General features: G+C 31.4%; 2 protein-coding genes across 4 annotated transcripts; both read left to right on the forward strand.

The window, feature by feature from the left end:
- The first annotated feature begins 1,091 nt into the window (after positions 1-1,091).
- LOC137830903 (transcription factor bHLH157) lies at positions 1,092-5,624 on the forward strand. Its single transcript, XM_068638303.2, has 10 exons — positions 1,092-1,414; positions 1,530-1,619; positions 1,854-1,920; positions 2,016-2,057; positions 2,220-2,279; positions 2,640-4,211; positions 4,465-4,566; positions 4,680-4,826; positions 4,917-5,042; positions 5,180-5,624. Exons 1-10 carry the CDS (start codon positions 1,299-1,301, stop codon positions 5,351-5,353), a joined length of 2,496 nt encoding a protein of 831 aa, XP_068494404.2. The 5' UTR covers positions 1,092-1,298; the 3' UTR covers positions 5,354-5,624.
- A 15,636-nt stretch (positions 5,625-21,260) lies between these two features.
- On the forward strand, positions 21,261-27,900 carry LOC137830901 (hyperosmolality-gated Ca2+ permeable channel 1.2). 3 transcript variants are annotated; one of them, XM_068638298.2, is made up of 12 exons: positions 21,261-21,576; positions 22,153-22,500; positions 22,586-22,741; positions 23,158-23,293; positions 23,665-23,766; positions 24,388-24,504; positions 24,595-24,675; positions 24,903-25,243; positions 25,332-25,577; positions 25,935-26,259; positions 26,742-26,975; positions 27,287-27,900. In XM_068638298.2, the coding sequence occupies exons 2-12, from the start codon at positions 22,187-22,189 to the stop codon at positions 27,554-27,556; spliced, it is 2,322 nt and encodes a 773-aa protein (XP_068494399.2). In that variant the 5' UTR covers positions 21,261-21,576; positions 22,153-22,186; the 3' UTR covers positions 27,557-27,900. The 3 variants fall into 3 exon arrangements, with proteins under 3 accessions (XP_068494399.2, XP_090159189.1, XP_068494400.2); XM_068638299.2 differs by having other exon boundaries at positions 21,318-21,576; positions 22,158-22,500; XM_090303063.1 differs by lacking the exon at positions 24,595-24,675 and having other exon boundaries at positions 21,313-21,576.
- The last annotated feature ends 17 nt before the right edge of the window (positions 27,901-27,917 follow it).

Below are 27,917 nucleotides of genomic sequence, written 5' to 3' on the forward strand. Positions count from 1 at the left end.
AATCTTATCTTAACTCTACATCTACGATCCAAATCTCTTTATTAGTTAGACAATTTTATAACAATTGATCATACGTAGTGAAGAATGATTTTTTTAAGTGCTTAATTATGTTTAAACTTATATTGCTAATTATTTTGTTTACATTACTCATAGTTTTTTCTTTTCATATCTTTAGAAATTTCTTAAGTGAGATCCAAGTAAATTCCATTTCTAACCTTAATATTTAAAAATTAGAAACTATAAACATAGAAAGATACACTATTTCACCCCCACAAAGTTAATTTAGAGATTAAATTTCACAATGCACTACTTTTTATATGAATATCCTCACTCTAGATTGTCTTTAAAACAATTTATTTGATATTCGACATCGCCTAGAGATAAAAACATTTTATAATATATAAATAGGTGCAATCTCATCTTGTAAGTTGATTTTATAAGTTGAGTTAGACTTAAAATCTTTTTCTTAATATGATATCATAGTCATTTATAACTTATCCTAATGAAAATTTGTTGGGTTCATGAAACCACCAGTTATCGAACTACCTATTATATGGTTTTTATTATGTTTGCCTATAGAAGTATCTATTATATAATTCCTATTGTGTATCTATTATATAATTCCTATTGTGTAAGTGGGTAGTGAGTTGTGTATTTGGCAAACAATTCAATCTAACATAAGACTCATTTGCAGTATTTCGCAACTTTTGATTAAGTTATACTCAAATTTAATGTTCCTAAAATATATCACTTCCATGCTCTTTTTTCAATTCATAATAATGGAGTTATACACAAGCACGAGAGTAAATGTAATACAATATTCCCGTACAAACTTTCAATGTTTCACATTAAATGCGTATTGCCAGATGAAACAACCAAAATGATTCTCAAATTACTTACAAGTAATTGTCATTTAACATTGAATTTATGGACCTTAACCCAATTAATGTTGATACGAAGAAGAAAGAATCTTCCTTTTAATAATTGTAAATGAATGCGAATATTTGATATCGAGAACAAGAAAAAGCAAGGTGGGAGAATTCCGTACTTCTCAAAAGACAAATAAATAAGCCAAAACAAATGAATGAAGTGAAAAGTGAAAGAAACCAAACCCAACAACAAAACAACACTTTGATCTCTTCTCTTCTCTTCTTTCTTTCCTTAGTAACTTTGTTGTTGTTGACACTTGAAGGCTTGTTGTGTTAGTGTTTGCATAGTGGCTCAACTCACAAATCTGTCATCATTGATTCAATTTCAAAGATATATTGTTGGTAACACTTTGGTAAGTGCCAAATAAAATGGCAATGGTTGAGCCTCTTAATGTTACAAGTCTAAGGAATAAGCTCAAGATGCTTTGTGCAGTGGATGGCTGCTCCTACGTCATTTTGTGGCGCATTCATCCTCAAAATACCTTGTAAGCCATTTTTTCTCTTTTCTGTTCTATTTTAATTATATGAACCATGTTTTTTTATTCTGTTATTTGTATATTATTTTTAGTTTTTAAGATGAGAATGATGACTTACCTCCAGGGTGCTGAGAGTGGAAGATGTATACTGTGAAGATCAATTGGGAGAAGAGATTGTCAACACAGTTCCACATGTCCATTCGATGGGTGAAGGGTACACAAAATATTGTTATTAGCTTATAGTATAGTTTTTGTTTTTCCTATTTTCAGTCTCTAGTTTTGAATCCCATGGTTTCTTTTTCACCAAATCAATAAGAAAAGTTGGCCAATTTTAAATTTTGGCCAACTGGGTCATCAACACAGAGATTCGTTTGATGTAAAACTTAAAAGCATATAAAATGTAACAATGAAAGACAAAGGGATGATTTTGTCGTTATGGCATATGCAGAATTGTTGGTCAAGCTGCTTTGACTGGCAAGCACAGATGGGTGGACTCAGATGGTCAAATGTGTGAGGTACTTTTTTTTACTGTCAATTACCATTTTCAACATCTCATCTTCTCTCTTTGTAAGTTTTTCCCACTAGAAAAAAATTTGCTTTATTTCTGCAGGATGATTATGGTTTGCATCCACAGTTCTTGTCCGGGATAAAGGTACCATCAAACTCCAAGAAAGGAACCTCCATGCCTCAGATTTATTCATATTCTTTTCCCATAATTTCCTTGGTTAAATATCACTTATAAATATACTTAATTGTCTATAGTATTCTTCTTCAAAGTCCTGATCATTGTGCATTGACCAACTATTATATGCAGACAGTTGTGGTGATATCTGTTAAACCATGGGGAGTGGTACAATTTGGATCCAAAAAGAAGGTTAGGATCATTGAAATGCCTGAAATATATTCCTGTTTTATCTTAAGAGGCTTATATCTGACATTTAAAGCAGAAGCTAAAGAATCTTAAGTCTGCTCTTTATGTATAGTCTAATTTTCTTATTCATATGGCTTTGAGCTGCATTATAGTTTTGAACTCGTCATGCATGTCCAAGTGTTTTAACTTAAACTGATGAGTTTCAATTTATGAAATTTAATAACATTTTGTAACTTCTTAAACCTTGTTGGCCTTACAAGCACTTATCCGTAACTCTTATGTGTTGTCTCTCGATTTTGTTTTCATCATAGCCGATAATTACTTAGTTAGTGCTCATGGATTATGATAATTTCTTTGTTGCAGATTTTGGACAGAGTGAAATTTGTGGAACAAACAGAAAGGTTGTTGAGGGGGATAGAAGATGAGGGTTTGCTTGACGTATTCAATAGTAGTAGAGATCTATATCTAGATTGTGAAAACTATGATCTCAATGGATTGTTGGCTTCCATATCTTCAGAAAATTTATATGATTGGAATCTCAAATCTGTTCATAGTGACAACTCTGAAATGCTATTGGGAAATTCATGTTCCTATGCAAGTCTCGATGACTCCTTCCCTTCCATGGATATGATTCTTGTTGAAGAAGGAACGACACCGATGCATGGATTCTCTTATCTTTGTGACCAATTGGCACCTGCAGTAAAAGCTCAAGCTGTATTCTCGGATAGGGATAGTACTGATTATTCCATGAACACCATAATTTCTAGAAACCCCAGTTTTGGCACATGGAGTGGTGAAATTTCATCATTGAATTCACTGGGGCAACAACCGGTATCTGAGATAAGGGATGAAGATGTTGAGTATATGCACTGTAAAGAGGCAAATGAATTTTCTAGTAACAAGCTAGCTGTTCAGGATTCAACATTGTCCTCATTAATTAGTTTGAATAGACTGTTAGACCCAACAGGCCCATTTCAATACCACACAGGATTTCCACTGGATATCCAACACTCTGCTCAATCTAGTATTGTGGGAGAAGTTAATTATCCTGATACTTTGAGTATGGTGCATGATCTCCCCAAGGACCTAGAGCCAGTTGATTCATTAGAACAATTTTCAAAGTTCTTCTCCATGAATGATCTCTGCCATTTGTTAGCTCCTTCAGACAACAGCATTTATGGAACAGTGACTGCATTGGATGAGTCAAGAGGATGTAATACCCCATCTTTTGGTCTGATTGGTAGTGGTGGCATTGATGATGTTCCAGTCACATATCAAGCTGAGCATAATAGTTCTATCACAACTACACCCAACATGGATGGTCAAGAAACATACTCAGCTATGCATTGTTCGGAAAACAGTCTCTTGGATAGCATGAGACATCATTTGAGCTGTGACCAAGCCGAGGAGTGCTGGGACAGTGTGGCTATGCTTACACCAGTGGTGAGTGCTGCTGCTACTAACACTGCTTTCTCTGATTGCATATCAGAGTCAAATGTTGGAACATTTGGCTCTGGAAAGAGATTATTCTCAGAGTTAGGAATTGAAGAGTTTCTCCATGGTTCTAATTTTGGAGATCAACCATCAACCAATAGAAAGCAGAGGACAGAATCTTCACCTGAGAATAGAAATCCAAAGCATTTGACTAGTCATGCTTTGGTTCCTAAATTGGACATAACAAACAATCTTGCAGACCAGAAAGAAATATTCTCAAAGTCACAGGTAGGAGTAGGAGGCTTGTGGATAAATGACAGAAATGGAAATACTGGGAGAGCTGGTCGGGCAGATGCAAAGCCTCAAAAGGTGGTGGAACACAATAAGGTCACCAGGAAAAGGGCTAGACCAGGTGAAACAACTCGACCGAGACCTAAAGATCGTCAGCAGATTCAAGACCGCATTGGAGAGTTGAGAGGGATCATTCCCAATGGTGGAAAGGTATGCACCTTCAAAAGTCCTTGTGATAAGCTAGGAATCATTGACACTTCCATAGAATAATAGCACATCCTGGTGTTGAACACTTATTTATGCACCACACTTGTTGGACACCCTTTCAAATATCCTCATGATAACAAAAAGGAAACTTTTTGTTTATGCATCAGATTTATTCAGAATCTTAACCACTGAAATGTGTGCATTTATGATTTATTTAGTGAGTAACATACTAACAAATGTTTTGCTGATGAATCAGTGTAGCATTGATTCTTTGTTAGACCGAACCATCAGATACATGATATTCTTACAAAGCATCACCAAGTATGCAGACAAGCTGCAAGAGCCCAGTGAGCCTAAGGTAACTGATTAGACCTTTACCCTCTCTTGGCAAACGATACAAAACATTAAGCATTCTTATACTCTTTATTTCTTCACCATCATCATCATGATTGATTTTGTTGGTATCTTTAGCTCATTGAGAAGGCAAAAGACAGCAGTGTGGGAGATAGCAAGAAAAGTGGTGGTGGTGTTACATGTGCATTTGAAGTGGAAGGTCAAACAATGGTATGCCCAATTATAGTGGAGGATATGGACCCACCTGGCCAAATGCTTATAGAGGTAAGAAAATGTGTAGACTTCACACCCACATAGACAATCTGCTGTTCTTTTGGTTTGATGGAAGTAAAAAATGACTTGGTTGCATTGCAGATGCTTTTTGAAGAGCAGGGCTCCTTCCTTGAGATAGTGGACATCATTGGTGGGTTTGGATTGAATATCTTGAAGGGAAAGATGGAAATTAGGGACACTAAAATATGGGCACGCTTTATAGTTGAGGTAAGGTGTTAATACTTTACAAAAACACATGTCTTACAGAATGTCACCACACTCCATGGCAACCTTCATCTTGTTCACAATAGTCAAACATAGCCTAAAGCTAATAACTGATTTGATTTGATTTAATTGTGCAACAGGCGAACAGACATGTAACAAGGATAGATGTATTTTGGTCCCTCATCAGAGTTGTACAGCAGAAAAACACATCTGGAGCGGATTCACCAAACAGGCATTGTAATATTAATGATGCTGCCTTTTCTTCAATGGACAAATATGAGCAACAGATATGTCAGTACTACCCATGTACATGACAAACATATTTGGATGATTAACATTTGAAGTTAGTGATGATGAGAAATTGGAGGCATCAGCATCAAATAGATTATAGATATAGGAATATAAGATACACTTGCCAAAATATTACAGGCTGATTTTTAAGCCCATGTTATATGTGTGCTGAAAATGTCTTTGTAATGGTTGAAGCACATAGTTTCACTTAGGCTAACCATATTATATATATAGTTTGCTCCTCTGTATTGTATGCTGCTTCATTTCATAATAGAAAATTAGAAGATTGATTCTGTATGAATTGTATAGTTGGTATGTTTCTTGTTAATTTTAATAACTTTGGCTTGGTTGTATTAATATTACCAACTCCTTGAACTATGCCATCTGTATCCTCCTCTCATGTCCACATCCTGTATTGTTCTGTAGTACATATTGGTTCAGAGCAAAGACTTGGACCACTTCCTCAATCCTACTCCCTTTGGCCCAAAATCCCTCACTCATATATTCAAAGTTTAATGCTATCAACAATGAGTTGATTTGTTGAGAATATTTATTTAATATTTTTTATTTAAACTAATTTTTAGGAATTTTTTTAATTTTTTCAAATATTTTTTTATATAGAGATAAAATATATATTTCATTATTATTTATGTTTAAGAAATTAAGACTTAGATATCGATAATATTTGATATTTTGTTATATTTTTATTTTATGTATAGAATTTATGAATAAAATAAATTACAAGTTTTTCCATATACACATCTTTTATATTTTAAAAATATATTTCCAAAATCCAAAAATCTAGAGTTATGGTTCTTAAGGACCTATAGAATGGAAGAAGAAAAAAAAATTTCACAAGTCGCTAAAAGGACTAGAGTTTTGAGAAGTCCTGGAAGAGGATTACATTGATGATCCACTGCCTAAAAACCCCACCATGGTCCAAATCAAAATTAAAAACAAAAAAACAAAAAGGCCATGTTTGTTTGTTGGTGTTTCACAAATAATCCTTACCAAAATTATGACCCTAAAATCATTCAAATTGAAATTATTTGTAAGGAGAATAGGAAGAAAATGAGAAGATTTGAGGCATGAAAGAGTTGAATTTGAGCTATAAATGAGGAAAGATTTTGAGATAATTAAGAAATACTCCAGTAAATTATTGGATACTATTAACCGGATAAAATTATTGGTAAGAAGTTTCTTGATTCCAGATTAGTTAAGAAATTCTAGTAACAACGTTGAAGAGATACGAAACATCTATTACTTCATTGGAAAACACAAAGGATTTGTCTACAATTACTTTGACAAAAGTGTTCAGGCATTGTAAGCACAAGAGCCATGCATATTAGTGAAAGAATCTAATGTTTTTTAAGGTACTTTACTTCATACTATCAAAGGTGCTTTCAAAGTCAATAACTACAAAATGAGCAAATACAACCAGAAAAACGCGTATTGGTGGGACCAGATGTAAAATGAATAAAAAAATATAACTAATTTGGACAAGTAAAAAATATTTGAAAATCTTAACAACTACAAGAAGCTATCAATATTGTAGAGGATGAATCAAAAGATGAAATACTTCTTACAACATCATATTTTACAACAAAAAAACCTACAAAATGTGGGCTTGTGGATAGTGGTTGTACAAAATCCAAGACTCATAATTGACAATTTTTTTAAAGAGTTCAACAAATTTGATATTCATAGAGTAAGAATAGAGAATGGAGAACAAAATATTGTTGAAAACATAAAAGAAATTACAATTAAAATTCATTCAGGTTTCAAATTAATTTTTGACATCTAATATGTTCTTGACATTAACAAAAAAATGTAAGTGTTATTCAACTGTTAGAGAAAAGTTATATAAGGTGTCTTTTGAAAACAAACTTAGAAGTATTAAAAATTCATATCAAAGACGTTATGTTTTAGATTTGATGAAAGAGGAGTTGACTACAGTAAAGAAAATATAAAAGATTGATCAAAATAAAAAAGAAGAAATCTCTTGAAGAAATTTGATATCCAAGAGAAGAAAGTAGATGAAGAACCACATTCAAGCATTCATAAAAGTGTCCAATATTACTATCATAGAATCCATAATAAACAAAGAAGATGGGGTTTATAAAAGAAGAAATACAATGAAGAATATCAAAAAATGAAGATGTGTTCCCATGCAAGAAAGTGAAAGATAAGAATTTTTTAAAAAAAAGGAAGAAATCAAGCATTAAAAGAAAAATAATCAAATCTAAAATTTGAAATTCCAATAAATAGATATTAAGGTAATAACAAATATTGAGAATATTTACTTAATATCTTTTATTTAAATTTGTTTTTGGGAAATCTTATAGTTTTAAAAAAAATATTTTACATAAACATAAAAAAAAATATTTAACTATTATTTAGATTTAGAAAGTTAAGATTGAGATATTATTAATATTTAATATTCTATTACATTTTTACTCTACATGAATAAAATAAATAGCAAGTTTATCCATACAACATATATATTATATTTTCAAAATATATTCCAAAACCCAAAATCCCAATAAGATTGATATTAGATGCCTTTTTTAGAACTTTAGCATGATTAGTATTTAACAATTTATAGAAACCATATTGGTATTTTTTTGTTTTCACTTAAAATGGTAATCTTGATTTAGTTCAATACTCTCTCGTGAAGTAAAAACATTTCTTTAAGTGCAAACCTGCTTTTTGGATTGATTTTGCATTTTGTTTTTGAATTTAGATATCACTTCCATCTTGTAGTTTAGGCTCAAAGTTCATCCATTAACATTTCATGCATATATTATCAATAAAGGGTTTTATTTTAAAGGAGACAATGTAGAATGCATGGGTACCTTAGGATTCAAATCTTTTATCTTTATGGTCATAACAACAAAACAAGAAGAAAACTTTAGGAGTTAAAATGTATTTTATAAATAAGAAACTCGTTGTCTTAAATACGATGAAAATATAATTTTTTTTAAAAGAATTTTTTTTCTATAATTTTCATAACATAAAAAATATTATCATAATATTCCTAGAATGTTTTCACCATAATTATCTTTAAGAAATGTTCCTTTTAAAAAGTTATAGAAGAATCTAACATATCTTAAATGAAGTGGTTAAAAGATCTAAACTAACTCTTTTTCTTTTCTTTTTCTTTCTTTTTTTTCTTAATTATTTGACAGATAAACTAGTTCATACACCAAACCACCTCTTTATGACTTAGTCAAGAGAGTTAAAACTCCCCCTTCATGTATGAATGAGTCATTTTCAACTAGTTTTTTTCAATAGTGTTAAGTAAGATGTATCTTCTTGAAAGAACATTTGACACAATATTTTTCTTCCTTGACGTTGTTTGATAAAATCCATCTACATAACATATTTCTTATTAAGCTTACATTGACATTTCAAATATTTAAAAGACTTATAGTCACTATGTATCATAAATTTTTTCAAAGTTCTAACAAGAGCATATAGTTCCTTATCACAAGTTAATGAGTGTGTGAAGAGGGAGGGTATTTGTTAGTTTTAAATAAATAAAAATGATTTGAAGAATACAACTTTTTTTTGTTGTAATTTTAGAATTAGAATTTACTTTCATTGTATTTTTTCATTTGAAAAATATTTTCAAGTAATTTTTTTTTTTTTTGTATTTAGTCCTATTAAGCCCAATAAAAGTAGGAGGTATGGACACTGGAAGACCACAAAACAAAGAGCATTTAAACTCAACCAAGTCCACTTGGAGATCAATTAAAGTTCAGTCAAAGCAAGTCAAAATAAAGAGAAGACTAAACATGACATGTGTGATAATAACATGAGAAGTGTGACCCAAGTATAGAACGCATGAACCTTAACTTTGCCATTTATTTAGATCTAGAGTTTGAATTTAAAATTTAATTTCCCTCCCTTTATAAATTAAAATTTTCGCAAAGTCTAGCCTTGAGTGGCTATATATAGTCATCACCTTCATTGTGCACACATTTTAGAGTTTATGAGAATTAGAGAAATTCTATAGAATTTGCTCTTGTAAAAGTGATCAACTTTCTTTGGAATCTTATCTTCTTCCTTGGGTATATGAAATTCCCTCCATCATCAAGTGCCACACTCCTTCTACTCGGTAAGTCTCCTATTTCTTTTCTCTTTTATTTACTTGATTTTGTTATCTTCTGTTATGCGCCTTTTAGTTCTTGTTTCTACCAATCTATCCATTGTCTCTCCATATTTTGTGTCTTTCTTTCACTTTCTTACATAGTATTCTTCTTATCTTGGATGCAAATATTCACACTTATAACCTATTAGATTACATTTATGCTCAAGAAGCATCATTGAGTTTCATCTCCATTTCTGAATCTTAGAATTCAGAATAAACATTCCAATAACACCTTCCAAGCTAAATCATAACTAGACATTTTGAAAGCTAAATCATAACTAGATATTTATCACAAGTGGAGTAGATGATCTTACTACCTTTGAGTTTCTCACCAAAATAGGTTATTCGATGATGTCCTTTTTGAAGTAAGGCACCCATTTTATTGACATTAGAAGTATCACGCTCTATCTCAAATGATTTGGTGAAGTTAGGTAGTATTGGAATTGGTCCACTGGTAAAGTGTTTCTTAAGATTTTGAAAAAAATTCCTTGATCTTTGCTTGTACTAAAACACTACACCCTTCTTTTGTATTTCCTTTAAATGTGCAAAATAATGTTGAACCATTTCACAAATCACCTACAATTACCAATCTCTAACTATTTTCACCTTTTCTTCATCTACATGAACTCCCTTGGAGCTTACTACAAACCTTGAGAAAACCATTTGTTTCATCCAAAAAAATTATTTCTCCTTATTAACATACAAAGTTGTAGGTAAAGTCGGCTCCAAAAGGGGGATGGGGTTGAATGGAGCCTTAGACTTTTCATAGTGGATAAAAATTTAGACTGTTTAGTAGACCGTCTACCTGATAATCTAACATATCACCCAAAACCAAGCTATATTCATTCCTCTTAAGAAACTACTAAAGAGTTTCCACTAAGCAACACACATGGTTATATGAGTATCACATCTCTAGGTTATAATGAGTGTTCTCACATCTTCAGGTTACAACGAGTATTTATACATTTCCTAGTTACAATGAGTATTCGTACCTTTCCAGGTTACACCTTCTTAACCTCCCCCTAAGATTAAGAACTCTAAAAAAAATAAAGAACACTGTCAAAGAGAGCACAAACAAAACTCACAATGTATAACTTTACAATGTGAAGAATTACAATGGTTTTGCACTCAACCCAAAAGACTAGACGTTCTAATGGCTCGATTAGTCGCTCACTACAGCTCCTGTATTTTCAGCAAGATTACTAGTATAACTTGTGTTGCTTTCCTTGCCTTAATTTCTTTCTTCATCTTCAATGTCTTTTTATAACTTTTCAATTTTGTTCTTTCGTACTTGAATTGGTTAAGTTTGGATATTGCAATATCTTCATATCTTCATCTTCAAGATAACTTCATCGAAGAATCACTAATTGAATCCTAAGATATCAAGATAAGGCTCATAGAGGAATACTCACTTTCATAATAGACTTTCAAAACTCTTTTAATTTCTCATATATATTTATAAAGTGATTTATAAAGAGAAATGGTGACTATTTATAGTCACTTGGCCAAAAGTTCAAATGGCCAAAAGAGAGGGAAATTTCAAAATTTAAAATCAAATTCCTAAATCTAGTATCAATGGTCAAGATTCACTAGGTGAGTGACATGCCTTGTTCACACTTTCTTTGCTTCTCTTTTATCTTCTCTTGGCCAAACTTCACTTATGTTAATTGGGTTTAATTGAGTATCAAATTGAATCTCGAATTGAAGTCCGATTTGATCTCTTCTGCAAATACAAATTACAAGAAAATTCAAATCTACAAATTATGAGTATAAAAAAATAACTTGAACTAGAATGTTATCTCAGGTAATGTTCATTGTAACCCTTTTTAGAATTATTGTGCACATTATTGTTATTCTTATCTATTTTTCCATCCATGCTCTCATTAGTTGTGTCATTGTATCAATCTAGATTCAAAGGTTTCCAACCGAATAGAGAGTGGTGTCTCCATAATACCATAAAAAAACCTATTTTCTATTAGGTACTCCTAGGATTCTTCCAAATGCTCAATCGAAATAGAGGAGTCATGATATGATGTAATTAATGTTGTGAATGTTGGGTAAGAGTAAGTTGAGTATTAAAAATGGTCTCTACATAGTTAGGTTTCATGTTAGTATTTAGGCTTTGGGTATCTTTTGCCCTTCGTGCTACTTGATGTTGTTTCCTCATGCATCTACTTCTACACTTTTCTTTTGTATCACTTCCAGTTTAGCTTTCTTCTACACTTTTCTTTTATCACTTTCAGTTTAGCTTTAATTTCATTCATGAGCCAGCTTCCCTCCTTTTATCTCTAAATTTAACTTAGTTTTATAATTCAAGCTTCTGATTGAAACCATGTGAAATCTTGTGGCCTACCAATTTATTTCACCTATAGGCACCAAATATTTTGACTTAATTAATTTTCAGAATCTCTAAGTTGAGCTCTTTAGGATTGATGATGTTCTTCCAATTAGATGAAATGTCAATGTTATTAAGGTATTCACACAACTATGAGAGGAGGTTCACTGTAACATGTAGCTCAAAGCAAAGCCTTCCAACCCAACTAGTAGAACATCAAAACTACTTATATTGTGTGAGGAACACTTCTTATATTGTGTATAAACTATATCTCAAGAAATTTTCAATTCAATTCGGTTTCCATTGTTGAATTTATTGAAATCTTATTGACATGCAAAACATAACAGTCAAGTTAGTATAAGTGTTTAAAACATGTATAAAATGAGTTAGATTTCAAATGTTTTTCCTCATCTAAGTACTTATTTATATAGACTTTTGTTTCCTTATTGTTGTTTATGATTATTTGTTATCTTTTAGGGTTTAGTATATCAAGCTGTTGATGAACATAGATTATGAGTCAGGTTGTTAAACCTTATCTTACCTGAACAAGTATAATTAACTTGTTATTTTGTATAATAATATAATAATTAATTTGTCATCAAATTAAGATAAACATAAAAGGGTAAATCAATAAACACAAAAATTTAATGTTATCCACTTTCACAAAAACAATTAATATAGAAATAAAAAACATACAATAAGTTCTTATTGTTTTTAATTTATTGTGCATTGAAGCTAGTTTCATGCTTATAATCTGGAGAAGGAACGTGTTTCCTTTATGTGGACTTGCTTGAAATGAGAAGTCCGGTTGCAAAGTTTTATTATTTTTTTTTATATTTTCACGAGTGTCTCACTTCATGAAGCGGGCAACTTATAATTTTTTTTTTGTTTTCTTTATTTCAGGTGTGTTTGACATTAAAACAAGTTGCTCATAGACTTAAAACTAATCTAAAATCTATCGAATTAAGAAACATTATAATAAAATGATTAACTAGAATTTAATTTTAAAAATAAAAAATAATTAATTATTTATTAATTAAATTAAATACTGTTTTAAAAATTAAAAAATAAATTATTAGTATATAAATTAATTTACATTATTAATTAATAGTTTATAAATTAGTATTTAATAGTTATTAAGTTGTAACTACTTTATAATTTAAATAATTAATAACTAAAATTTTAATAACTAATTAGATATTAATTTAAAAGTTATTTATCGTATCGTAGAAGTTAATTTACATATTAATAATTTTTTTACTTTTTAAAATAATATCTAGTTTATTTAATATTATAACTAATTATTTTATTTTTTAAAATTTGATTTCTATTTAATGAGTAAATTGTTGTTTGATTTAAAAAAAAGTGTAAAATTTATTAAACGTGTTCAATTTTTTGAAGAAAAAAAAAATACAATGTACAGATATTATTCTGGTCGAAATAATGTAGGGTTTCCAACTAATGAATTATGAGGAGATATAATTGTTTATCTTGGGGTAGTTTGAATATCAAAATCTATTTTTCTATTTTTAACTTATAAATAATGAACTATTGTTGCTAAAAGACTGACTCCGGTGAGAGAAAAATATATAAGATATGAAAATTATTTTTTTGGAAGAACAAAAACTCAAAGTTGTCATGTCAAATCCAAATAAATTAATTGTATTTTAAAACTTTTGTGATGTAGCGATATCAATATTTTAACTTTATATTTTCGTTTGATGTCTCTTTGAAAAGGTTTCTTGTGAATCTTATTATATTTGTTTATGTGTTGTTTAGGTAATGATAAAACCAATATAAAAGTCTATCTCTGGTTTTTTTCTTCCTTTCTAACTCCATCTTCTCCTTACCTTTTGTTTATCTTTCAGTCAAATAATTATTTTAAGATAACTCATTTTGTATCATCAATTCGAGTTTGATTGAAGAACTTTTTAAAATATTTCAAAGATCTTTGAAAATAGTTTAAAGATTTTAAAATTTTTAATTGATCCAATTCCTCTCAATGACACACAAACTTCTTTGTAAAACATTTTGAACATGTTCTTAACTTTTTTTTTATTTTTTTCTCATCAATATTTCATTACATTGTTAATAATTCGTTAAAATATGTTGTCTAACAATAATATATAATAAATTGAACATTTTAATATTTAATAAATATTTAAATTATACACACATATATATAATTTCAAAAATAATCAAAAAAATGATTTACTATTAAAATAATTTATTATTTAAAAAATTATGTATATATGCATGTTTTTTAATATTTTTAATTTTGTTCCTGTCGGTTGACTCGAGGGCCTTCGTACGTCTCATGATACTCCCACGCCCAATTCTCTATGCCTTTGTTCGTGTCTTTCTTTCGATCAAACACCTGAAATCACAAAGCAAAGGGCGTTCTAGAGGTCGTTTGCACTCCGACGCTCAAGTCAGTGTAGGGCTAGAAAACACCAAAATTGTTAAGTGTAAAGTTCTGTGTCGACTCTGTGTGTAGCGGCGCAAATGAATAGCGTACCTTACTAAGTTTGTTACTTTCCTTTATATAGCCTAGGGTTTCCACGGTTTCCTTTACCCAAAAATAGGCTTCCTGAGAGGGTGGGCCCCAACGCCACTGTTACCCACTCTTAGGATAACCTAGTGCGTGGGGTCCCCTAACTAGAGGTCAATCTTTGATAGGATGACCACCTGGATGCCTCCTCGTGCACCTGATCTCTGGGGTCACCCTTTCTGGGAGCACCCTAGCTGTTCACGTGACATGCATGCAGCTCACCGCTGGAACGTGACCCTCACATGTCGTATCCTTTCCAGCGGCTCTATACTTGTGTTACGCTTTGAAACGCGTCATCCACTCCACACGCATGGACTCTCGTGACCTAGGCTTCTCCCTTACTGATAATTGGTGTGTGGTCTGGGATCTACCTCTCGTGGCCCAGCTCTGTTGTTCAAGTCCCCGATGTTCGACCTCTCCACACTGTCTAGTGGCACGTCGGTACATCCTGGTGACCGATGTCTGACCACTCTTTGGTTCCTTGGTGCACGTGTCTCGCGAGACACTGACCTACACCGCTCATGGAACCCTCTTACGTGACCCCAACATTACTATTGGTTAACGATGCCTAGAATTGGTCGGTACAAATTTTATATTATCATAGATACTGTCGTATAACATTTATATTTCCATATAAATAACTTTAACTTAAAAGAGTTTTATTTTGTAGTTTACTTAAAAGGAAACTTCTTAATAAAAGAAAACTATACTAATCATACATGTAACTGCATAGTGAAAACATTACACATAAACATGCTAATATATATATAACACATATATATATTATATATAAACAAAAAGTCGCATAGGAAGATGAATTAACGTATAACGTATATGTATGAGTATTTATTTTATTTAAAAAATATTTATTCGTTCATACTTAAAAATGGTAAAAGAATGGAGGGAATATGTCTTTTATTATATTTATTTTATTTTTAAAGTAAAAACTTATATTTTTATTTTATCTTTTGTAGGTATATTTTGAAGAAAAAAAAAAGTAAACACTAAAATAAGTTTGAATGATACTATATTTCAAAATATATATATATATATATATATATATATATATAATCATGAACTAGAAACCAATTTTTAGAGACAAAAAATAATTAGTTGCTATATGACTAAATTAGAGATAGACTAAAAAAAATTTGGTTTCTAAATTAGTTTATATTATTGTTAAATGGTTTCTAAATTGGTATCTAATTAACCATCAAGGTTTTTGCTGCCAAATTTAAAATCTAAATAATTGGTAACAAAAACCTTATTTGCTAATTAGACACCAATTTAGAAATCATTTAACAATAATATAAGCTAATTTAGAAATCAAAATATTTTTAGTCTTTAAAATGATTTCTAATTTAGTTACTATAACAACTAATTATTTTTTGTCTCTAAAAATTAGTTCGAGTGCATGATTTATTATCTCATAAGATTCATTCACATATCCATTCTTATTTAATGGATATATAATTTTTGTTACATCTTCATTCTTATTGGTCAACGACTATGCCTATACCTACTCTTTCACTTCCAAATATTAATTAAAAATAATTATATAAAAAAGTAAAAATTACAAAAAAAACACGATATTGTTAAATATTCAATATAAAAAAACACATTTTTTCTTTAATTGAAATATCAAGAAAAAAAAATTATATAAATATTAAATGAGTAACAAATAATAATTAAATAAAGGTCAAAAAATATATAAAATAATAAATAATTATACATAAATAAAATTCCTTGACGAAACATCTATTAATTTTACAAATGTTGAGGACTTGTATTTAATCCACCTACATATGGAAAAGGAAGAAAAATTAGATATGATAAATGAAATTGGAAAATTTAGTTACAAAAATATAATATACCTTCATCATTAGATTCATTTTCACTTATTAGAACATTTTTTTTCTTTCAATTCTTTAGCACCTACACGCATCAAATATAGAATATTAAATGAAAATTTGTAAAAAAATTACTAACTAACGATGAATATTAATAAATTTGAAACTTGACATTTTGAGTTCCAAAGCCAATTTTTAGCACGCGTCATATATAGTATTATGATGAAGTTGACTATGATGAAAATTTAATATCTTACCATTGGTACTCAAAGTAGATTCGAAAGTTATAGTTGTGATTGGAATAACTAAAGCATCCCTTGCAATTGCTTGAAGGGTTAGACACTTTAACCCATTTATTTTTCATCTAATAATTCAACTATGTTTTCATAAATGAAGCTCTAAATTTTTTTCTTTTTAGTCATAAACTCTTAAAAGTCACCCACATCATCATCTTTCCTCCTTTCAGCAATGTAGATCCATAAGAGTTTTCATTATTTTTTTTATTGATACTCCAAAACTAAATTATAACACATTTGTCGAATCCTACAAAGTTTTAGATCATAATCAATATCATACAATTTATAAATAATATTCTAGCAAACTCATTTTGTACTTCAGACCTAAAACAGAAACAATTGTCAATATATCATGAATAACACTATGACTATCAAATTTCTTTAACATTTATTCTGCCATAATTCTAATGGATGTATTAGAAGATTTAACCCAATCATTTATTGCAAGCTTGATCTCACAAAAATCTGGGAAAAATATGTCGGCAGTTGGATATTTGGAGCCAGAAATGACTTTTGTGATGTTATTAAACAATTTTAGTCTTTGAAAAACATCTTTTGTAAATTCCCCTTGTAAATCAGCAAAGAAGTGTATTGAGGTTTTGTTGCTTTAATAGGAAAACAAAACTTTTCTTTCATAACATTTACACTACAAGAAAAATGGATATTACATACTGTCAAAGTCCATAGGTAATCTTCAAAATTCATAGGTAAATCAAAATTACCTAGGGATTACATACATACAAAAATCCGTAAGTAATAATTATCTATGAATTTTATAATCCGTAGGTAATTTCATACAGATAAATCTATAGGTAAAATTCATATGTAATTACATATGGATAGAATTTGTAGATACTGTATCCATATTTTAAAATCTGAGGTGTCTTCATAAATTCTTGGTATAACCTGATATACAAGCAGTAGTGAAATAAAATAATAAATAAATTCAAAAAAATAACTTAAACAATTATATATTAAGTAAATGTAATAAAAGTAAATCAAACATAATTAAAAGAATGAAACAAAAATAAAAATATCCTAGCATGTGTCTTATTTACATATTTAAGTATAATGTACAAATGTTTTTTAACAAACTAATAAATAGAGTAATCATGAGACGAATTTTGTTGTTCATTTTGTTGGTCACTGTGTGGTTGCTGAAAGATATGTTGAGCAACTACGGTTATTGGAGGACATAGGTATTGAAGGATTGCACCAATAAATGTCAAGATGGACTGGAACTCGGAGCTCATCTGACGAATATGTTCCTCGCTAGTGGATAACCGATCCTCACTAGTTGCAAGTTGTTGTTTCAGTTGATCAATCTCTTCTTAATCAACTTGTTGACTAGAACATGTTCGAATCCATATACTCGTTCCTTATATCTTCCACCTACAACCTCTAACTAACATTTGTTCCTTAATCTTTCCTCCTACATTGTGAGCTGCACACAAAAAGTAGACTCAGAGTGCTCGAGAATATCTACTCTCAAAATCTTCCTACAAAAAGCAAGACATTGTTATAAAAATAGTAAAAAAAAATGTCATTAGATGTAATGAAAGAAAACTCACATGTGTTCGCCTAGATCTTTCATCGATGAATTCTCCAATACTCTTTCTTATATGCGTATGTTGGAAAACCTCGTCTACATGGATTGGGCAACAAAACTCCTGTGTCTGAAAACAAAAACATTAGAAAGTAAAGCATTTTCAAATAATTATTGGATCATAACCGAATGACAACACATATTAAAGAATTCATACATTTAATCCTCGTGCACACCAATCAATCCTCTGATATACAAATTTTCACCTTTATTGAATGCACGATTTTCTTAGTTGTATCACATTTAGATCAATACAGAGACATATTTCACTTTTTCAGGAGGCTATTCCATTCATTATTTTCAATCAATTAAGGTTCTTACCTTTTGTTTCTAGTCATTTTTAAACATCTTTGAAAGTTTATGAGAAACCCTAAAATAAAAAAATAATAATTTATTTTTTCTCATCCTCAAGTCTACCTGTAACTTTCATCTATAAAGCATGTAGAAACAATCCCACACTCAGTAAGACATAGTAATTTCTATACATATAACTTGTCTAGATTTACTTGGAATCATGTTATTTTATACAAAGTTCCCTTGGAATATGAATGTTTGCTTGAAATGCCTAGTAACTTATTTTTCTGCTTAAAAAATATAAACAAATATGTTGATTTTCCTCTATTTCTTTATTCAACAATGGAATTAGCTTTGTCTTTGGGGAAGTTACTGAATGAGAAACTTGGAAGTGTGCATAGTGTAATGCATCTTTACTTTTCTGCTTTTGGTTTTGTTTTTCTCTTAATTTTTTTTCTTATGGAACTCACAATTTATTTTATCTAACAAGTGGCAGATCGTAACAACGACTTGAATGGAAAACTTCATTAAAAACGATTTTCTATATGAACAGTTAATGCCATCTAAAGCTGCAACTGCAGAGAAGTTGTGAATTCATATTCAACAATTGACAATATATATTAGAAAACTTAAAGAAATTGGCCAAAAAAGAAAGGAAATATAGATGAACTGTATGGTTATTATTCGGCAAACCAGAGCATTAAATGTTGTGTTTTTTCGAATGTTTACCCTGAACAAAAGAAGGAGGAAGACATGCGGGGCTAATAAAAACAATAAAACCATTACATGTGTATGTGTATCTATGAAGTGAACACAAAGCTTGGTTTTTAAGTTGAGATTGTACCTTGCTTATATTACTGATGTATTTGATGTGTTTCTTAAAACATGAGTCTTTCTTTTGTATAGGTTGAAACAATTAAGAAGATATTTCTTTTGTTCTTCATATAATTCTGCTTTGGGGTAAGATAAATTAAATTTATAGTAAACAAGTGATGCATCTCTCTGATGTCCGAAGTTATTTGTGTTTGATCATTGCAAGTATTTGTGTTAGGATAAGCCCAATAGCATACAACCCAATCTATGTTAACCAATAACAGTAAATAATTATGCTATGATTAACTATGACTAAGCCTACAGACTACTAGGACTACTAAACTAGGGTTTACTAAATTTCTTCTCCTCTTTCCTTATTTCCAGAATATCTCACTTATATATGTGAGATTTAGGTTAACATAGATTGTGATATAACAGTAAATAACTATACTATAATTAACTATGACTAAGCCTACAGACTATTAGGACTACTAAACTAGGATTTACTAAATTTCTTCTCCTCTTCCCTTATTTCCATAATATCTTACTTATATATGTGAGATTTAGGTTAACATAGATTGGATATGTATGTTATTAGGTCTATCCTAACTATTTGAATTCAGTGATTCTACTGAATGAAGTTGTCTCATCTTTTACAATTTTATGCAGCTGTCCCACAGACTCATAAAGCATCATTGGCTCGATTTTTAGAGAACCTAATGCAAGGAAAAGTTACTCTACATGAAATTTATCTCTCCATGAAAAAAAAAAGATTACATGGATGATAAATTATTGGAGTTTGGGGTGTTTCTATCAATTCAGGGTGTTGAGTGCAACACCATTTAACCTCAACAAGAATTCTGACAATATACCAGAACAAATTGCAGTTCTTTCTAACACTAGTGCAAGTGAGAGTAACCACGCAAGGATAGTAGTAATCCCCTTCTTGTAGAAAAGGAGACTACTTCATTAGATAATTGTTGTAACTTAATGTAATATAGTAATGATTTATTTTTATTGCTTATTGAATTGATGTTTAATGGTGGATGTGATGACCTTTCATGTAGTTTTGGATGGATAAAAACTAATACCAAAACACAATCACACAAGTATATAAGAAACTAATTAGATGCAGTAACAGGAAAGTGAATATATAACTCAATAAATTGATGTAGTAATAGAAATTGAATATTAGATATTATCCATAGAGTATGCTCTTCCTCAAATAATACAGTAATATCTCGTGAAAATGGGAAGTAATTTGGACAATAGCCACATAAAAGAATTATTTAAATTTTTAGAAAAGGAAATAAAAAGCAAAATCATTATAATGATGTTGATATGGAATAATTGATTTGATTTTGTATACGTGGCCCATTCCTACGCAACCAACGCATTATCCACACGCTTGGGTAACTCGTTTTCCACTACGCCACCTCATCGCTCTTCTTGCATTATTTTTCATTTAATTCTTACATATTGTAAGTTTAGTTTGAATCACATCTTTCTAATATATATGTTACCATCTTCACATAAATCTATCATCCACTGCACATAAATCTATCACATAACGATTATTCCCATTCACCTTTTTTCTCAACAATTCGGAGCTTCAAAACACAACCATTTTGCATAAGATAAATACTTTTTTTTTCTCCAAAATAGTAGCAATAATTCATACTCGTCTATAATATAAAAAATAATTCACTAGTGATTTTAAATATTAGAAAAAATAATTTAAACCAAATTCAAAATTCAATGAGAATAATCGTAAAATTAATTAAATTTTAATTTGGATATTTTTTAATTAAATTTTAGTAAAAGAATTGTTTTATTAAATACTTAAAATATATTTTTTATTTAATTAATCTGGTGTTTGACTTTTTTCTTTTCGATCTTCTTCGTAGACTCGTAGGTTAACATGTTTTTCCTATTTTCAAAAGTTGGAAATAAAACATTAAAATGACTAAATTTAATGAAAATAAAATAATATTGGTGTATGGAAAGGAATGTGATGTGAGTACGTATGTTTGTGTGATCACGTGCCGACACACCGTTATAAAACCACATGAATGCAATTGCCTGAAGTGCAGAAGAAAGGTCTAGACACAAACTATTCCACTGTCTCTGCTCACTGCCTTCTGCTTTATGTTTTGTTTTGTGTGTGTGATTGCATAATCTTCAAGGTGGGTTCCTGTTTCTGAACTCAAGCAGGTGACAGTGGCGTGTGTTCTAATACCACAAAAGGTTGCGGAATCTTGTTCCTTGTCTGCTTTGCAAGATATTCCAGCTCGTACACACACACCCTTTTACCCCACGTTGCATCATCTTCAACTCTGCAACTTATTGTGAGTAATCCAATCAATCACACCTTGCTTTCTCATCATCAAATTCATTGTAGTTAGTTGTTGTTATTGTTAGTGTTTCTGGGTACGGCTTAGGAAAGATTGAAGTTTGACCAACGCATAGGTAGGAGGTGATTAAAGAGATAAACTTTGACTTTTTGCTGATGATTAATTTCTTTCTTTTTCTGTTTCTAATTGATTTTTTGTATGATCTGTATTGTTTGGAGTGAATACTGTTTGAATAGTGAATGGGGGCGGTTTAAGTTATGGAACCAGAAACTTAGAACTGTCATTGATTGTTGTGTTTGTTATTAGCTCTGTGGGATCATAATCTGATACTGTTTCTTTACCAATAGGATGGGAGAGAGTAGGACACAAGGTTTGCAACAATAAGAAATTAATCAGTTTTTAAAATTATCATGTAAAAAAAGGTCAATTTTGCTTGTAAATTATGTAGATGTACATAACTGCATGTGTTAGTTTACTCATTTAATGGAACTCTGGAATAATATGGAAAGTCATATTGAAAAAGATATGACCTTCTGGAAAGTCTAATCTAACCTAACCCTTTTCTCTCAGCGTAGGAAGGCGTTTATCCTTTCTATAGGAAGAGATGACAACATTGTCGGATATAGGGGTTGCTGCTGCCATAAACATTTCCAGTGCATTGCTTTTCTTTCTGGCATTTGCTATTTTGAGGCTTCAACCTTGGAACGATAGGGTGTACTTTCCAAAATGGTATTTGAAGGGTTTAAGAACAGATCCAATTCAGGGAAGAGCGTTTGTGAGCAAGTTCATCAATTTAGACTGGAGATCATATCTTGGGTTTTTGAATTGGATGCCAGAAGCAATTAGAATGCCAGAACCTGAGCTTATTGACCATGCAGGATTGGACTCTGTTGTTTACTTGCGGATTTACTTGATAGGGTATGTATGCAGCATCGAGTCAATGCCACTTCAGGAAAGCATTATACGGTTGTTCTGATCTCATGTTTTCTGTTTGTGTTGGCAGGCTTAAAATCTTTGTCCCTATAGCATTCTTGGCTTGGACTGTTCTGGTTCCTGTCAATTGGACTAGTACTGGTCTAGAAGGATCCCAGATAAGAAACATAACTTCTAGTGACATTGATAAACTCTCTGTTTCAAATGTCCATAGTCGATCTGAAAGGTTACAATTTCTCCATTCAGTGCTGTTGCAATTCTGCTACTCTATTTGCATGTTTTCTACCATGGTCTATTCAAATTTGAACTGCCTCCATGCCAAATGTATACTTCAGCTAGTATGGCATTTTATATTTAGCATATAACTAGGTGAAACCTTAAGCTTATCTTAATAGCTTTGCATCTTCTATATTGCTTATGATATACCTAAATTACCAATTCTCCCCATCAGAATCTTTAGTTATTTTCAGTTCTTGGACAACATCACTTAATTCCCCAAAATCTATTTGAATATTACTCGTTCTATTTTCTTGGCATTATCTCCCTTATTAGCATTAACATTGCAAAGTAAGTCACTAATGTGACGCGTATTACTGTCTATATGAGCTAAATTGTATACTAAAGTTCTGTGCACTTCTTCAGGTTCTGGGGACACATAGTAATGGCTTATGCCTTTACCTTTTGGACTTGCTATATTTTGCTAAAGGAATACGGGAAGGTAGCATCAATGAGACTTAGTTTTCTTGCGGCAAAAAAGCGTCGTCCTGATCAGTTTACGGTAAACTGAACTTTTCACACTTCAATTTTAAATTCAAGTCGTAGAGTAGTGCCTATAGAACTATGTGTTTGCAGATTGTGGTTCACTTTTTTTTGTTTATTTTACTATAATTTTGTCTGGCTTTTTAGCTTCTCTGAAGAGAAATAAGGGAATCTGATTTTAGCTTTTAAGGTTGGAGGTGGTATTCTATTATACTTGGTCATTTTCAATGGTAGATTTCAGTTATATTTTAACATTTTTTTGCAAGCAATCTATTTCTTGTGCATCTTTATTAGTAGTGAGAAATTCAAGAAAATTGCAGCGTTGATTGGATTGTCATGCACTACTACTAGTTACTCATATTTTTACTTATAGAAATACACTGTACTCAGGTGCTCGTTAGAAATATTCCATCAGACCCTGATGAATCTGTGGGTGAGCTTGTTGAGCACTTCTTTTTGGTCAATCATCCAGACCACTATCTTACTCACCAGGTTGGTTCCTCCTGTTTAAACTTACACTGCTTAAATGGTACTTCCATTCATTATCTTCCTTATTTTCACATTATGAGTTGTGCAGTGTCTATTTTCGAAGTTTCTCCCTGTATAAGAAGGTTTGGATGTCTTATGGCCAGAAGTCAATTTGTTACTATATTTCACAGTGTTCATTGAATTCATGTTTTAATTGGAATTTGGAATTGAAATTACACATACATGATTAACTAGATGTTAAATGAAACTGGCATGTTTGATTTGAGAAAGTCATTCCCTATTTTCACTAATAATTACAAAAAGCCATATTTTTCACTTTGTTTCCAATTTTCAATTACATAGGTAACCCCGAAAGCAACATTATAATGTTTCTACCATTTCTTGCTCAAATTGCACAAATCTTTGACAACTGAAACCAAATGTAAAAAAGGTGGTACTTTTGAAATTATGGCAAAATAGAAAGCAAATATAGTGTTGATAATGTAAACCAAATAAACCCCAATTTTCCCTTCCATTGTCCAATCTTTTGATAAGCAATATAGTGTTGCTCTTAAGAATTGTCAATTTACTTTTCTTTCAATGGGTACAAAGTGCATAAGCCAATTTATTGTAACGTGTATGCAGGTTGTTTATGATGCCAACAGACTTGCTAAGTTGGTTAACAAGAAGAAGAAGTTGAAGAATTGGCTTGTATACTATCAAAATAAACTTGAGAGAACTTCAAAAAGACCCGAAATAAAGGTATTTGAATAGAAACTGATATTCAGTAAAAAAAATTATCACAACCATCCAGGTTTCACTTGAGCTTTCCCTCTTATTTCATTCTGCTAGACTGGTTTCCTTGGTCTTTGGGGAAGGAAGGTGGATGCTATTGATCATTACACCGATGAAATTGACAAGTTGTCAAAAGAAGTATGTATTGTATGCCTTTTTTTCTTTCAGAAATTTTATCTCGTTACACATGCATGATGAAATCTTCCACGCCAATAACACATTGGCAAACTTAAGAAAAATACTTTTTAATTCAATTTTGCTTAGCCCAATATTTATATAATAGGTCATTTCTATAGGCATGTTGTGTTTTCATTGCTTTAGTCTCTTTCTGTAAATTTTCTTGATGGTCAGAGGTGATTTTGCAGATTGTTGTAGAGAGGGAAAAGGTCATAAATGATCCCAATTCTATCATGCCTGTTGCATTTGTTTCATTTAAAACAAGATGGGGTGCTGCTGTTTGTGCACAAACTCAGCAAACCAGAGATCCAACACTTTGGTTGACTGAATGGGCCCCAGAACCACGAGATGTGTATTGGCGAAACTTGCCAATTCCCTATGTTTCCCTCACTGTCAGGAGGCTAATCATAGCTGTGGCATTCTTTTTCCTCACTTTCTTTTTTATGATCCCCATTGCATTTGTTCAAACCCTCGCAAGCATTGAAGGAATCCAGAAAGCAGCACCATGGCTGAAGCCATTTGTTAGCATGTAAGCCTAATCTCATGATTGGAAATAACAAGATATAATTTCACTTGCATCACCATGATTACTTATTCAAACATATCTCAATGTGCAGGTCTTTCGTCAAGTCATTCATTCAAGGTTTTCTGCCTGGTATTGTGCTGAAGCTATTCCTTATCTTCCTGCCAACAATATTGATGATCATGTCTAAATTTGAAGGCTTTGAATCAATTTCATCTCTTGAGAGAAGATCAGCTTCTAGATACTATCTTTTCAATTTTGTGAATATATTCCTTGGAAACATACTTACCGGATCAGCATTTCAACAGCTGAGTTCTTTCATTCACCAACCAGCGAACCAGTAAGTTATTCGATATACAAAATTCGGTTTTTTATTCTCCCTAGTTATTTACTTTGTAAGTTAGCATTACTATATTTACTGTGTTGAGGGTGTCATTTAGTAGCCTTGTGTCAGCACTCAACATATTATATCACTCCTTCCTTATTACATGGAAATGGCTTTACTGCTGGATTCACTCCAGCTATTAAAAAGTAATGGTATCATACTCTATTCTATGAAATATTCCTTTTAATAAACAATATTTTAACATTCTTTAATCACACTCAGATAGTTTGATTCCATGTATTGATTCAAGATATTTTCTTAAATTTATGCTATGTCGATAAAAATTAAGCACTCTTGTTAATCTTTTGACAGATATCCGGTAACAATTGGTACTGCTATTCCTTTAAAAGCAAGTTTCTTCATTACTTATATAATGGTTGACGGATGGGCGAGTATAGCTGCAGAGGTTTTGATGTTGAAACCGTTAATTTTTTATCACTTGAAGAATTTCTTCTTGGTGAAAACTGAAAAGGACAGGGAAGAGGCCATGGATCCTGGGAGTATCGGTTTCAACACTGGAGAACCTCGTATACAATTGTATTTTTTGTTGGGTCTAGTATATGCTGCAGTCACACCTGCTGTTCTTCCTTTCATTATAGTTTTCTTTGGCTTGGCCTATCTTGTCTTCCGTCATCAGGTACACAGATGTTATATTTATAATTACAAGCCAGTGGTGATTGAATTTTATATGCACGTTTATGATTCCGGTTTCAACAATCAAGTGTTAAAAAATGCACACTGCACATTTAGAACTCAGCACCATAATGGCATATACATGAGTTCCTATTAGTTTATGAGCATTTTGAAAAATAGTGAGAAGTCCCTGGCATATAGTCACATGTAGAAAGATAATAGGAACGAATGGGAAAGAGTTCAAGATGCCCTTGTGTTTGTAGGTCTTGATGATTATAGTACAATTTGTTGAGGGACTATTGGAGATCCTATATCGACTAGAAATAAGACAAATTTTGTCAGATTAAGTTAGGTTTAAAGTCCTAACTTAATCACCCGGAACATTTCTCCTTTCTACAAATCACAATAATGTGTTCAACTTCAATTGTTTTCGTCGTCATTATATGAGATAATGAGCTGTACCTTCTACTTGTTTTCCAAATGCAGATCATTAACGTATACAATCAAGAGTATGAGAGTGGTGCAGCATTCTGGCCTGATGTCCATTTCCGCATCATATTGGCACTGATAGTCTCACAGATAGTTCTGATGGGGCTCCTCACCACCAAGAAAGCTGCTTCATCAACTCCTTTTCTCATTGTGCTCCCAATACTTACCATATGGTTCCATAGGTACTGCAAAGGCCGTTTTGAATCTGCATTTGTTAAATTTCCCTTACAGGTATGTCGATTTGTCCTTTGTGCAAAGTAAATTACTAGTAGTAATTCCTTGAACTGCTTGCATTAATATTTGATTGTAGAGTCCTGGTTTCTACTTCTAGCAGTTTATTTGTTAGACATAATTGAAACAGGAAATATATTATCCTGTTTGTTCTATAGGATGTCCTTTTCTCATTTTCCTACCCATGGTGTCATGACATAGGTTGGATGCATGAAAATGATGCGTTGTGTTATGTAGTGTTAATCAGATTTCATCATAAAACCAATTATGATGAATTGAGGTATTTGAGACAACTTAAACTATTTATGCAGGAAGCAATGATGAAAGATACATTAGAACGAGCAATAGAACCTAACCTGAATTTGAAAGGTTATCTTCAAAATGCCTATGTTCATCCAATTTTTAAGGACAGCATGGAGGAGGAGACTGATGAGGAGGAGATACTGGGTATGGAGTTTGAAACTGAAAGTGCGATTGTGCGCACAAAACGCCAGTCCCGAAAGAATACACCATTACCCAGCACAAACAATGCATCATCTCTTTCTTTCTCTGATGGCACTCAAACTCATCTAGAGCCTTAAAGAAAAAAAGGATTCATTATTTTGTTGACAGATTAGGATAATGTGCAAATGCAAATACACTATGCTACATCAATTGAGGAAGATGCCTCTCTTTTAGTCACTCTTGCTGAAAGCAACATGAAATTACCACAAGCAGAGACTATAAGGCATATTTTTTGTAATGCTTAGGATTTTGTTGATTACTAGTGAATTGTTTCCTTAGGGGATGAAAGAATATGAGAGAGCCTAACTATTTGTAGGTGCCATGAATGGGATATAAGGGATTAGTCCAAACATGGATAATGCACAATGTAATTAATCATACTGTTTTCATTTTAAGCAATTTAAAATAACTTGCTTTTTTATTTATGCTTTTATTTCA

The sequence above is a fragment of the Phaseolus vulgaris genome, chromosome 6, assembly GCF_051622355.1.
Source record: "Phaseolus vulgaris cultivar YP4 chromosome 6, ASM5162235v1, whole genome shotgun sequence".
Taxonomy (NCBI): domain Eukaryota; kingdom Viridiplantae; phylum Streptophyta; class Magnoliopsida; order Fabales; family Fabaceae; genus Phaseolus; species Phaseolus vulgaris.